The sequence below is a fragment of the Passer domesticus genome, chromosome 9, assembly GCF_036417665.1.
Source record: "Passer domesticus isolate bPasDom1 chromosome 9, bPasDom1.hap1, whole genome shotgun sequence".
NCBI lineage: Eukaryota > Metazoa > Chordata > Aves > Passeriformes > Passeridae > Passer > Passer domesticus.
The window spans coordinates 29,667,643-29,679,812 of record NC_087482.1 but is presented as its reverse complement, the minus strand read 5'-3'; the positions used below and the strand labels follow the sequence as shown (position 1 = coordinate 29,679,812).

Genomic DNA, 12,170 nt, shown 5'->3' with positions numbered 1-12,170 from the left:
CCTGTTCCAGTGCTTGACAACCCTTTCAGTGAAGAAAATTTCCCTAATATTCAATCTAAACATCCCCTAGTGCAACCTGAGGCTATTTCCTCCATGTCATTTTGATGAACCCAATCTTCTCCAGGCAGACCATGGCCTCTGGGATCCCAGGGCACACAGCCCTGGCCCTAGGCTGGTCCAACTGAAGACCAAGACCACCTCTCAGACATGACAGCTCCTCAGGGCCAGCCACCCCTTGAGGCTGGCCACCCTGATCTTTGGGAGCCATGGATCAGCAAAGGAGAAGTCTGGGAAAAGAACCTGGAGCATATTGTGCTGTTAGCAGCAAAACTGAAGAGATTTAAGATGCTGAAACATCTAAAGTGAAGGAAATATCAGGCCCCTATTCCTGGACATTCCTGGGTGGGTAAAAATAGTCCTTGGGCAACCCAGGGGAGGAAAGTGCTTCTGATCTCTTAATGCAGAGCCCCTGCCTTAGCCCTGTGGGCTCTCTGCCACTCACAGCCCCGCTTGCCTCTGCTTTTTCCAGGCCATAAAACGACAGCTCTTGCTGAGAATTTCACTAGACAAGATTGTCTTGTTCTTTTCCTGCACAGCATGTATTTTGGGTAATATCTCTGGGAAATTCTGGCATACTTGTGTACCCAGTATTTTTGTTAACCTAGAAAAAAGAGATGTAAGTGTTATGGTTATGCTATTAAACTTTTATTGTATCAAAGAAAACAAATCAGAGTGAGAAAAGAGCTGTATGGAGCTGAGAAGTGTTAAGCTACGGTAGTAATCTGCCTTTGATTGTTTAATTCCGCTTAAAACTGAAATACCACAAGGCTGAAGAATGAAGAGCTGGTGATGCTGAGGGATTGTGGGGGAGAGTGTGCAGTCCCTGTGCTGCAGCCATGGTACCTCAGGCTGGACATCTCTGGGTTCTGGACAAGGGAAGGGATGGGTTGCAGCTGGATGTGGCTGGTTTGCAGGGTATGGCTGTGATGCTGCAACCGGTTGTTTGGTTTGGTTGGGCTGAATCCTCTGCACCATGGCTGGGTGTCCCACCAGCAGAGCTCCTCCGCGAGATCCCAGAATTTCAAAAGAACTTTTCCTTCCATTCTTTTGCAGAAGAACGAATGGCTGTGCTTGAACTGCCAAACTCAGCGGCTGCTCGAGGGGAGCCTCGGCGACCCTGCCCCAATGCCACTGCCCACCCCAAAGCCGCCGTCCAGCGGCTCCCCGCGGCACCAGCCGCAGCGAGCGCCCACGCCGGCACCCGTGCCCGCCGAGCCGGCGCCCCCCGAGCAGCAGCCCTCGCCCGCCAGGAGCCTCCGGGCTGCCGAGCAGAGCAGGGCCCCGAGCCCCGCCCCGGCGGAGAAGAAGCCGCCACCGCCAGCAGAAAAGAAGCCCCCGGTGCCGGCAGAGGAAAAGCCCCTGCCCAAAGCTGCCCCGGAGCCTTCCAGAGCTCCTGAGAGCGTCGCTGCAAAGGGGAAGAGCGTGACCCCCAAAGCAGAGGTGGAGAGAAAGGAGAGCCAGGCACTCCCCGAGGCGCCGCGGGCAAAGGAGCAGGAGGTGAGCTCTGAGGGTGCATCCAGCTCCGAGCATCCCTGGGCAGCACAGCCTGCCCCAGGCTGGCAGGGTAGTGAGCTGTGCCTCTGTCAGTCGCTGTGCCCACAAATGGGGAAGGACCTTCACAGGCTCCATGGCAGCATGCTGGTATTTGCCTTCTTTTTATTAGGGTTACATCAATTCAGGCAAAATGCGATAGTTCAGGTCATGTCTGGCCTCTGCCTTTCTTTTAAAATAATGTAAGGGTAGTTGGGATTTGTTGTCAAATGGAAAACTCATTTTCCAGCATTCCATGTTGCAGCAGTGGGTGTTCTTCATGCTCTTTATCCCCCCTTTTCTAAAATTCATAACAATTTGGGGAAACATTTGGCTGCCTTGGGATGGTGTTTACCCACAAGCAACCATCCCAGCAGCAGCCAGCAGAGCCCCCTGTGAGGAGGGGACATGGCAGAAGGTCCCCACTAGCTGGGAGGGAATGGCTGCCTCCCTCATTGCTGTGCAGTCCCCAGGGAAGAGGCTCCTTGGGTCCCCAAAATCAAGTGGTCTGTGGTGCCTCTGTGCTGGCAGGGTGGCAGGTCCTGCCAGTAGCACCAGGGCTGGGTATGATGGCACAGTCCCCATGGCTCAGAGACTTGTCCCTCACACTGCCTAATTGTCAAGCCAGTTAAAGGGGGCTGTTTATTTCTGTTGGCATCTAGCAAGGATCCTGCGGCCGGCCCTGCTTCTGAAGGGTGCCTTGGGGGCTGGAGGCCCAGTTTTTCAGATGTGTTTATTAGTCCCCCAGTGTATTTATGCCCGGGGCCATTTGCTGTACCATCCCCTGCTTGCAGAGCACCCTCTAACCTGCCCTTACTAGCACAGACAAGTTACTGATGTGCCACTGAACTGGGGGACACAGGGTGGCCCCCAGCCTTTGCTCTGGGCTGGCTCCCAGTGGTGCCCAGACTTGCTGTGTGCTCCTTGGGAGACGGTTTGGGGGAGGTAGGAGCAGCAGCTCTGGAGCTGCCTGGATCTGACACTGCTCTCCCTTGCCTGCAGGACGGCAGCAAGCCTTACCCCCCAGACCTGTCCCGCAGCCCCCAGAGCCTCAGCGACACCGGCTACTCCTCCGACGGCATCTCCAGCTCGCAGAGCGAGATCACCGGCCTGGTGCAGCAGGAAGAGGAGAAGCTGAGCAGCACCGGGCTGGCTGGGCAGAGCCCCCCCAGCCCCTCTGAGCTCACCAAGTTGGAGAGCAGCATGCGGCCTCTCCTGGAAGGCCGGGGAGCACCGACACAGTCCCCTGAGCGCAGCAAGAGCCGCACAGAGCCACAGGAGGACCAGCGGCAACAGCAGCGGCCACGGTACCTCTCCATCACCCCTGAAGCCTTTGACTCAGACGAGGAGCTGGAGGACATCCTGGAGGAGGATGAGGAGTGGGAGAACCAGCGGGAGCGTCGGGAGAGTGCAGAGTCCTCAGATGAGTTTGGCAGCAAGCTGCGGCATGACTATGTGGAGGACAGCAGCGAGGGGGGCTTCTCCCCAGTGCCCCCCCGGAGCAAGGGCCAGGAGGCAGAGGTGACAGATGAGGAGTTCATGCGGAGACAGATCCTGGAGATGAGTGCTGAGGAGGACAACCTCGAGGAGGAGGAGGAAGGCTATGGGCGCACCAAGTACAGCATCCCCAAAGCTGGGCAGAAGACTGAAGCAGAGAAGGGCAAAGAGCCAGCGTTGGCCAAGCGGCGCCTGCCACATGGTGCCAGCAGCATGTACACAGAGGAGAGCAAAGAGGTGGAGGCAGTGGAGGGTGATGACTTGAGCACGGCCCAGGGTGGGCTGCGGCGATTCAAGACCATCGAGCTGAACAGCACAACTGGCTACGGCCGGGAGATGGAGATTGGCCAGGAGCCAGATGCCAGTGTGGACCGGGAGCCCGAGCTGGAGATGGAGAGCCTGACAGGCTCCCCTGAGGAGCGCTCACGGGGCGAGTACTCCTCCACCCTGCCAGCCACAACGCCCAGCTACACCTCGGGCACCTCACCCACCTCCATCTCCTCGCTGGAGGAGGATAGCGACAGCAGCCCCAGCCGCCGGCAGCGGCTGGAGGAGGTGAAGCAGCAGAGGAAGGCTCGGCATCGCTCACATGGCCCCTTGCTGCCCACCATTGAGGATTCATCTGAGGAGGAGGAGATGCGGGAGGAAGAGGAGCTCCTGCGGGAGCAGGAGAAGATGCGGGAGGTGGAGCAGCAGCGCATCCGGAGCACAGCGCGCAAGACCAAGCGTGACAAGGAGGAGCTGAGGGCCCAGCGGAGGAGGGAGCGCTCCAAAACCCCCCCCAGCAATCTCTCCCCCATCGAGGACGCCTCCCCCACAGAGGAGCTGAGACAGGCGGCAGAGATGGAGGAGCTGCACCGCTCCTCCTGCTCCGAGTACTCGCCTTCCATTGACTCAGAAGCAGAGAGCTTTGATGCTGTGACCTCCAAGCTGTACAAGTCTGGCAGCGAATACAACCTGCCCACTTTCATGTCACTGTACTCCCCAACAGAGAAGGTGGAGAGTGCTGCCAGCCAGCCCATCAGCAAGCCCCTGAAAAGCGCCGAGGAAGCCTATGAGGAGATGATGCGGAAGGCAGAGATGATGCAGAAGCAGCAGGTCCAGCAGGCCCAGCCTGTCTCTTCCTACAGCAGCACCTACCAGCAGCTTGGCTACCGCAGTACTGAGGGCCAGAACGGCTTTGACTACCAGTATGGCGAGGAATACCAGTACGACGGCGGCCTCACGCGCCCCTCCCAGCCCGACTATTCCAGTGCCCTGCCGAAGGCAGGAGCGGTGTACGAGGAGATCCTGCAGACCTCACAGAGCATCTCCAGGATGCACCAGTCCTCTTCCTTTGACCTGGCCCTCAAGCAGGGTGAGAAGGTGAAGGGGCAGGAGGAGGCGTACCAGGAGAAGCGCTTCCTCAATGCAGAGAGTGCCTACGCTGACCTGCTGAAGCAGAACGGTGGCCCACTCACCCCTGGCACAAGCCCCACACAGCTCTCTGCTCCCGTCTCCTTCGCCAGCTCCGATAGCAGCACTGGCAAGACTATTCCTGATGTCCGGGTCACTCAGCATTTTGCAAAAGAGGGACAAGACCTAGGCAAGCTCCAGAGTGCCCCGGCAGCACCCAGCCCAGTATCCAAGGCTACTACCACTCCTTATTCTTACAGCAAAGGCACCAGCACGGTGACAACAGCAGCAGGCAGCCCTGGGAGCGCGCTGCAGAGCTACAGCTCACCAAGTCCGGAGGCCCCATCCATAGCCGGGAGAAGCTACACTCCATCAAAGAGCACTGTCAGCTATGGCTCACAGACCGAGGATACCACCAGAACCAGGACGGTGGAGATTAGCGTGCAGACAGCCAGGGAGAAGATCCCAGCCGTGAGTGACAGCAAGCCCACACTGCCCAAGACATACACCTTCTTCAAGAGTTCCAGCCCTCCGCTCTCACCCACCTCACCCACACAGAGTCCCACCCGCACCACAAAGGCCACAGCAGAGTTTTCCACACAGACACAGAGCCCAGTCCTCTCCTATGATGGTCCTTCTGCTGCTGCTGGCCCGGACACCTCTTCCCCCATGGTGGCACAGGGGACGCAGACGCCGCACCGGGCGGGCTCGCCACGCCTGACTCGGCAGGCCTCCTCACAGGACTCCCCCTTCATGGTGATCACACTGGCGGCCGATGCAGCCAGCCAAACCAAGCCAGTCAGCTCTGGTGCTTTGACGTCTCCCACTTCATCCCCCACCAGGCCAAGCCGGCAGCTGCTGGCACATGGTTACACGCAGACACCGGAGCCAGAGCAGCCGACCGGTGCCTACATCAGGGCACAGCCACTGAAGGACCACGCCCAGAAAGCACCTGCTGTGACTTCAGCTGCTGATGGCATCACAGGACTGTACAGCTGGGGAGCACTCCCTGCAGAAAACATCTCCCTCTGCCGCATCTCCTCCATCCCCGGCACGTCCCGGGTGGAACCAGGGCCCAAGGTGCCAAGCAGCAATGCTGTGGACTTACGGACTGCATTGAAGTCTGCCCCCATCATCATAACAGACCAAGGCATGGATCTGACGTCCTTGGCCACCGAGGCCAGGAAGTACTGCCTGACCCTGGACCACATCCCCAACCGGCAGTCCACGGCCATCCAGCCCTTGATCATCAACCTCAATGCCCAGGAGCAGCCCCACGCCATCATCGCAGCAGCAGCCACCACTGCCAGCCTGGCCATCGCCTCTCCCATGATTCTCTCGCAGTCCAAGCAACCCATGGTCTATGGAGACCCTTTCCAGAGCCGTGTGGATTTCGGGCAGGGGACCGGAAGCCCAGTATGCTTGGCACAGGTGAAGCAGGTGGAGCAGGGTGTCCAGACAGCCACTGTCAGAGCCAGCGGGGTGGCCAGTGGCAAGCCCGAGCCCACCGCTGCCCCCCAGACCAAATTCGCAAGGTACGGCATGCCAGGCCAGATGGTGAAGAAGGACGTACTCCTCACACAGACCGCTGGGGCACAGAATGCCAGTGGCCTCCCACAGTCCTTCCCACCAGAGCCAGGATCGGAGGTGTACCGGGCAGTGCCAGTAGAGCTGAAGAGCCAGAGTCCTCTCCTTGCCCTGGGTGGCAAGAAATCCCAGGTGATGATGGTGCAGATGGAGGAGGCAGCAACTGGCCCGGTGACCAAAGTGCTGAAGGAGGAGGGGCCAGCCAACGTTCTGGACCTCACAGGTGTGAAGCCGGAGAGCCAGGTAGCCTGCTGTGACATGGTCTACAAGTTCCCCTTTGGTGGCAGCTGTACGGGTGCTTTCAACCCCACCTCCAAGATGCCAGAGAAGAAAACTGGGGAGGCAGCAGTGATGCCTGGTCGGAAAGCTGGTGGACCAATGTATGGCAGCAGAGAGCCAGAGCTGCCAGAGACCTTCCCTTACCGGGAGCAGCCGGCCCCGGCACCTGCACTCTACGAGGAGCAGAAATTTTACCCAGCCAGCGCCTTTGGACGACTCTACTCCTCCATGTCAGACACAAACCTCTCTGAAATCGGGATGAGCTACTACCACACAAAGGGGGATCAGCCCTTCCCTGCCCCAGCAGGTGATGCCGCTGTGGACCTCAGCACCATGAAGCACTCCTACAGCGTGGGCTTTGCCGAGGGGGGTTACCTCGGCCAGGGGCCACAGTACGGCTCTTTTTCCGACCTCCGCCAACCAGGAGAGCTGCTGAGCCACCCCTTCCCCATGCGGAGGTACAGCTCGGCCTCCAACATCTACTCTGACTACAGTTTCTCACACCGGGGGGACCTGGCCAGCTTCCAGGAGTCCAGCCTGGCCCACTACAGTGCCACCACGGCACGTGAGATCAGCCGCATGTGTGCTGCCCTCAACTCCATGGACCAGTACGGGGGCCGGCATGCCAACGGCCCTGATGTGCTACCTTATGGCCCCAGCACCGGGCAGGGGGCCACAGGGGGCCTGGCAGCTCAGCAGCAGGGCCCTGTACCCCCCAAACCCAGTGGGATGTACAACCCCACCTTCCCTGAGGGACGGCAGGGCTTCAGCAACATGGCACAGTACAACGTTCCTGGTGTCCGCCTGGGCGCCATCCGGCAAATGCTTCCTTCCACCGCAACCGTGCGGGCCGCCGACGGCATGATCTACTCCACCATCAACACCCCCATTGCCTCCACACTGCCCATCACCACCCAGCCGGCCTCCGTGCTGCGGCCCATGCTGCGTGGGCTGTACAGACCCTACGGCCCAGGTGGTGTGGCAGCAGTCCCACTGGCCAGCTTGGCCAGGCTGCCGGTTGTCACCCCCCGAGTCCCGCTTGCAGCACAGGGCCTCTACCGCTTCCCAGCCCCAAGCCGGCCTGCCCCAGCAGCCTCGATGATGGAGACACCTGTCTACCTGGGGAAGCCCGTCGCCAGCACAGCACCGGCAGCGGTGGGAGCTGCTCCTGCTGCCAAAGCACCTGCTGCTCCCGCCACACCTGCCAGTGGCTTGCAGAGAGCAGAGCCACCAACAGCTGCCCCCCGTGCAGAGGCACCAGCAGCACCAGCAGCCCCCAAGGAGAGCGGGCCAGTGGCCACAGTGCCCAAGCCACCACTGGATGGAGCTCAGCGGGAGGAGAGGGAGCGGGAAGAGGAGCGTCAGCGCAAGCAGCAGGAGCACGTGCTGCAGCTGGAGCGGGAGCGTGTGGAGCTGGAGAAGCTGCGGCAGCTGCGGCTGCAGGAGGAGCTGGAGCGGGAGCGCGCCGAGCTGCAGCGGCACCGGGAGAAGGAGCAGCTGCTGGTGCAGCGGGAGCTGCAGGAGCTGCAGTGCATCAAGCAGCAGGTGCTGCAGCAGCAGCAGGAGGAGCGGCACGCGCAGCTGGCGCTGCAACGGGAGCAGCTCGCCCAGCAACGCCTCCAGCTCGAGCACATCCACCAGCTCCAGCACCAGCTGCAGCAGCAGCTGGAGGAGCAGAAGCGGCAGAAGACCATCTTCCCCACTCCCGCGGAGCCCGCTGCCCGCCCGCCCGAGGGCCCCGCTGAGGCGCCGCGGGTGCTGCCGCACAATGGGCAGGCATGGCCCCCACCGGGCCAGACACCCCCAGAGGGGCCTGCCGGTCCCCGCTACCCCATGCCACAGCGGCCGCTCAGCAGCTCAGCCTCAGACATGTCACTTCAAGTCGAGGATTCCTGGGAGCCTGGCCGGGGCATCAAGAAGAGGAACTCGATGCCACGGCTGAGGGATGCCTACGAGAAGGAGACCTTTGCAGCGCGGAAGATGGCTGACAGCAGCGTGCAGACAGATGAGGAGGACGGCGAGGAGCGGTTCATGCTGTCGCGGCGGCGGCGGACGCGGCGCAGCGCTGACTGCAGCGTGCAGACGGACGAGGAGGACAGCGGGGAGTGGGAGCAGCCCGTGCGCCGCCGGCGCTCCAGGGCCTCGCGGCACACCGAGGCCAGCACCGAGGGCAAGACGGATGGGGCAACCCGCACAGCCAGCGTGGGTATCCAGACCATCAGCGACTGCTCAGTGCAGACAGAACCTGACCAGCTCCTCCGCGTCTCCCCCTCCATTCACATCACCACCCATGACCCCCGAGTGGAGATCGTGAAGTACATCTCAGCCCCAGAGAAGACGCAGCGGGGTGAGAGCCTGGCCTGCCAGACAGAGCCAGAGCCAGCTCCCCAACCTGGCGTCGTGGTCCCCCAGCTGACGGTGCCCACCACCATCCCACCCTACTCCACCAACCTCCAAATAGTGAGCACAGGCCCCCTGGACCCCCACACTGTCCGGCAGCAGACCCTGGGCAAGTTTGAAAAGAAGAAGCCAGATCCCCTGGAAATTGGTTACCAATCCCATCTGCCAGCCGAATCTCTCTCCCAGCTGGTGACCCGCCAGCCACCCCGCTCTCCCCAGGTCCTCTACTCACCTGTCTCACCCTTGTCCCCCCATCGCCTCCTGGAGTCCTCCTTTGCCACCAGTGAGCGGCTGAACAAGGCCCACGTCCCCCCACAGAAGCACTTCACCACCGACTTAGCCCAGCGCCAGCAGACGCTGCCGCGCCCCATCAAGACCATGCAGCGCTCCCTGTCCGACCCCAAACCCATCAGCCCCACGTCTGAGGAGGCCGGCAAGGACAGGTTCTCCCTCTACCAACACCCGCTGCTCCCCAGCTCACAGGTACGTCACCACAGGGAACAACCTCACCCTCAGGGAACAGCCCTGGGAGGCACCTGGGGACACTGCGGTTTCATTAGCACTGTGGCAATTAATATTTCAAAAGGCCGGGCCCGCGGCAGCTGATGGCAGCCAGCAGGCACAGCCGTGCATGCCAATACCAGCAGCTGGAGGGAGGCCCTGCAGGTCCATTGGCTGCATGAGCCTGTCAGCAGGCAGGAGATGCTGCAGGTTGGCAGCATCGGGGCTGTCCCCTGCTCCAGATGGGCACCCCTTCTCTCTTGAGGAGCTACCACCATGCACGGCTCCTCTTAAGGTTGTGATGGCTCTTGCTCACACCTTTGCCCCCACACACCAAGGTTGCCTTGGGCAGTCAAGTGCCCAGCCAAGAAGTCCTGGGGCAATACGTGGGGCAGCAGCACCCACTGGCAGTTCCCCGAGTCCCTCTGCCAAGTGCCCACGGACAGAAAGCATTTTTTGCAGTGGAGGGTATGCACGTGGCCAGCTCAGCGCTTGGCCGGCTGCCACCCCTGGTAATTACTCACGGAAAGCGCCCTGCCTGTTACTTCCATCCTATTTATTGCGCTTTTACATAAACGCCGCTTTCTCGGTGCATGGGGGAACACGTGCACAGCGGGATGCCTCACCCCAGCCCCTAGGGCACGGGAGGACCACTGCAATGCTTGGGGTGGGACGTGGGGGGGACACCCACCTGCCCCCCTGACCAGATGTCCCTTGGCTTTGCAGGTGGGGGGGCTGCAGTCAAGCTCGCTGGCACGCAAGGTGAAGCGGACACTGCCCAGCCCACCACCTGAGGAGCCCCACGTCCCCCTGGCCAGCCCAGCTGCCTCCCAGCTCTACCTGAGCAGCCTGGCTCCCAAGGCCACCGCGCCTGTCACTAAGGCCAGCCTACTGAAGGAGCTGGACCGCGACCTGAGGCTGGTGGAACATGAGGCCACCAAGCTGCGGAAGAAGCAGGCGGAGCTGGACGAGGAGGAGAAGGAGATCGATGCAAAGCTGAAGTACCTGGAGCTGGGCATCACCCAGCGCAAGGAGTCGCTGCTGAAGGATCGGGTTGGTGGGCGGGACCACCCCTACCTGCGCTACCCCGGGGATCGCCGCGACTACCTGTCAGACAGCGAGCTGCACAGCCTGCGCCTCGCCGCCTACGACAGCGCCGGCCTGCGCCCTGCCGGGCAGTACCCCGACTACACCGCCGCCGCTGCCGCCGCCGCCGCCTCCTATGGCGCCTACCCGTACCCTGCCCCGCAGGGCCCCACCGCCTTCCCACCACCGCGCCTCCAGCACCCCCAGTACCCCACAGCCAGCACCTCACAGGATGGCTTGCCGGCAGCTCCACTGCCCACCTTCACTTCGCCTGGTGGCTTCTCAGCCCCCGGCACCGCATACCCAGAGCTGGGCACCCCAGCCCAGCCAGGCTTCCAGCCCCAAAACCCCTACCAAGCCCCGAGCGCCTTCGCTGGGGCAGCCACCGTGCCGGCAGCACAGCCCACCCTCTACCAGAGCCCAGCAGATGTAGCTGGCGGGCACCAGAAGCCGCGGCAGACTTCTCTGGCTGACCTAGAACAGAAGATCCCCACCAACTACGAGGTCATCGGTGCGGCCACCAGCTCCTCTGCCGTGCCTGACGTCACCTTCAGCACGGCACCGGCGAGCGGTGGCTATGAGCAGTACAAGGCACCTGAGACCCGGCCAGCTGAGAGAACCAGCACGGCACCGGGCCCCTCAGCCAGCTACTCTTCCGAGTCCCTCTACACCAGTCTGGAGCAGAACATCCCCCGTAACTATGTGATGATCGAGGACATCAGCGAGCTCACCAAGGAGAGTCCAGCAGTGGATGGGCAGAAAGCAGAGCCAGTGGGCACGAGCACCGATAGCCGCCACAGCAGAGAGAAGAGTGATCTAGGGGACACCGAGGGCTCCAGCCGTCCCTGCTGCTACACCAAAGCTGAGGAGGAGTCTGAGGAGGACATCTATGATCACCACGGCTCCGACCATCGTGGGAAGAACAGCTACTACCGGGGCACAGAAAGCAATGGCAGGGTGTCAGGGAGCTCCACCAGCTCGAGCTACTACTATGGGGACAGTGAGTACCGGCACTCCTCACGGATGGACAAGCACAGCTCTGGCACGCCACTACCGAAGCATTCATCCAAGAACTTGGCACCTGCTGTCATCTCCTCCAAGCGCAGCAAGCACAGGAAGCAGGGCATGGAGCAGAAGATCTCCAAGTTCTCCCCCATTGAAGAAGCCAAAGACGTAGAGTCAGACCTGGCCTCCTACTCAACAACCACCTCAATTGGCAGCAGCAATGTGGCCTCCAGGGCCAAGAAGATGCAGGATGAGATCACCTATGGCCTGAAGAAGAACGTCTATGAGCAGCAAAAATACTACGGTGTCTCCAGCCGGGATCTGGTGGATGAGGAGGAGCGGGTCTACTCTTCCAGCAGCAGAACTCGCTCCTCTGGCTATGGGGTGGAAAAGTCCTCCAGCCGGGAGATGGGCGGCCGGAGCAAGTCCTATGAGCGGGAGAGCATGGAGCGCTCCCAGAAAGTCAGCTCCAAGCCCTCATCCCTCAGCATGAGCCAGAGCCGTGGGCGGGCGCCCATGCGCTCGCAGCCCTCGGAGGAGGAGAGCCCTGTCAGCCCCATGGGGAAGTCAATGGGGGGGTCACGCACTGCAGGAGGGCCGGGCCCCCAGTCAGCGGGGGACCCCTGCTCCCAGTTCTGCTCCAGCCACTCGTTGCCTGATGTGCAAAAGCACATTAAAGACGTGCCAAGGAGTCACTCGTACAAGCACGAGGAGGGCTACGGCATGGATGATGCCCATTGCGTTGTCTCGGACAGCGAAGGTAACAGCTCCCCGTGGTGACCACCCCAGAGCATGGCACTTCCCCGGGGCATGCCCGTCCGCTCGTACGC

General features: G+C 61.4%; 1 protein-coding gene across 2 annotated transcripts in view; it reads left to right on the top strand.

Moving 5' to 3' along the window:
• Window positions 1–12,170, top strand: part of BSN (bassoon presynaptic cytomatrix protein) — an 88,678-nt gene that overhangs the window by 71,860 nt on the left and 4,648 nt on the right. For both annotated transcript variants that reach the window (XM_064432313.1, XM_064432312.1), the window contains exons 4-6: window positions 1,114–1,557; window positions 2,593–9,231; window positions 9,976–12,100. In XM_064432313.1, coding sequence (XP_064288383.1) covers window positions 1,114–1,557; window positions 2,593–9,231; window positions 9,976–12,100 — 9,208 coding nt within the window. The remainder of the gene's footprint in view (window positions 1–1,113; window positions 1,558–2,592; window positions 9,232–9,975; window positions 12,101–12,170) is intronic.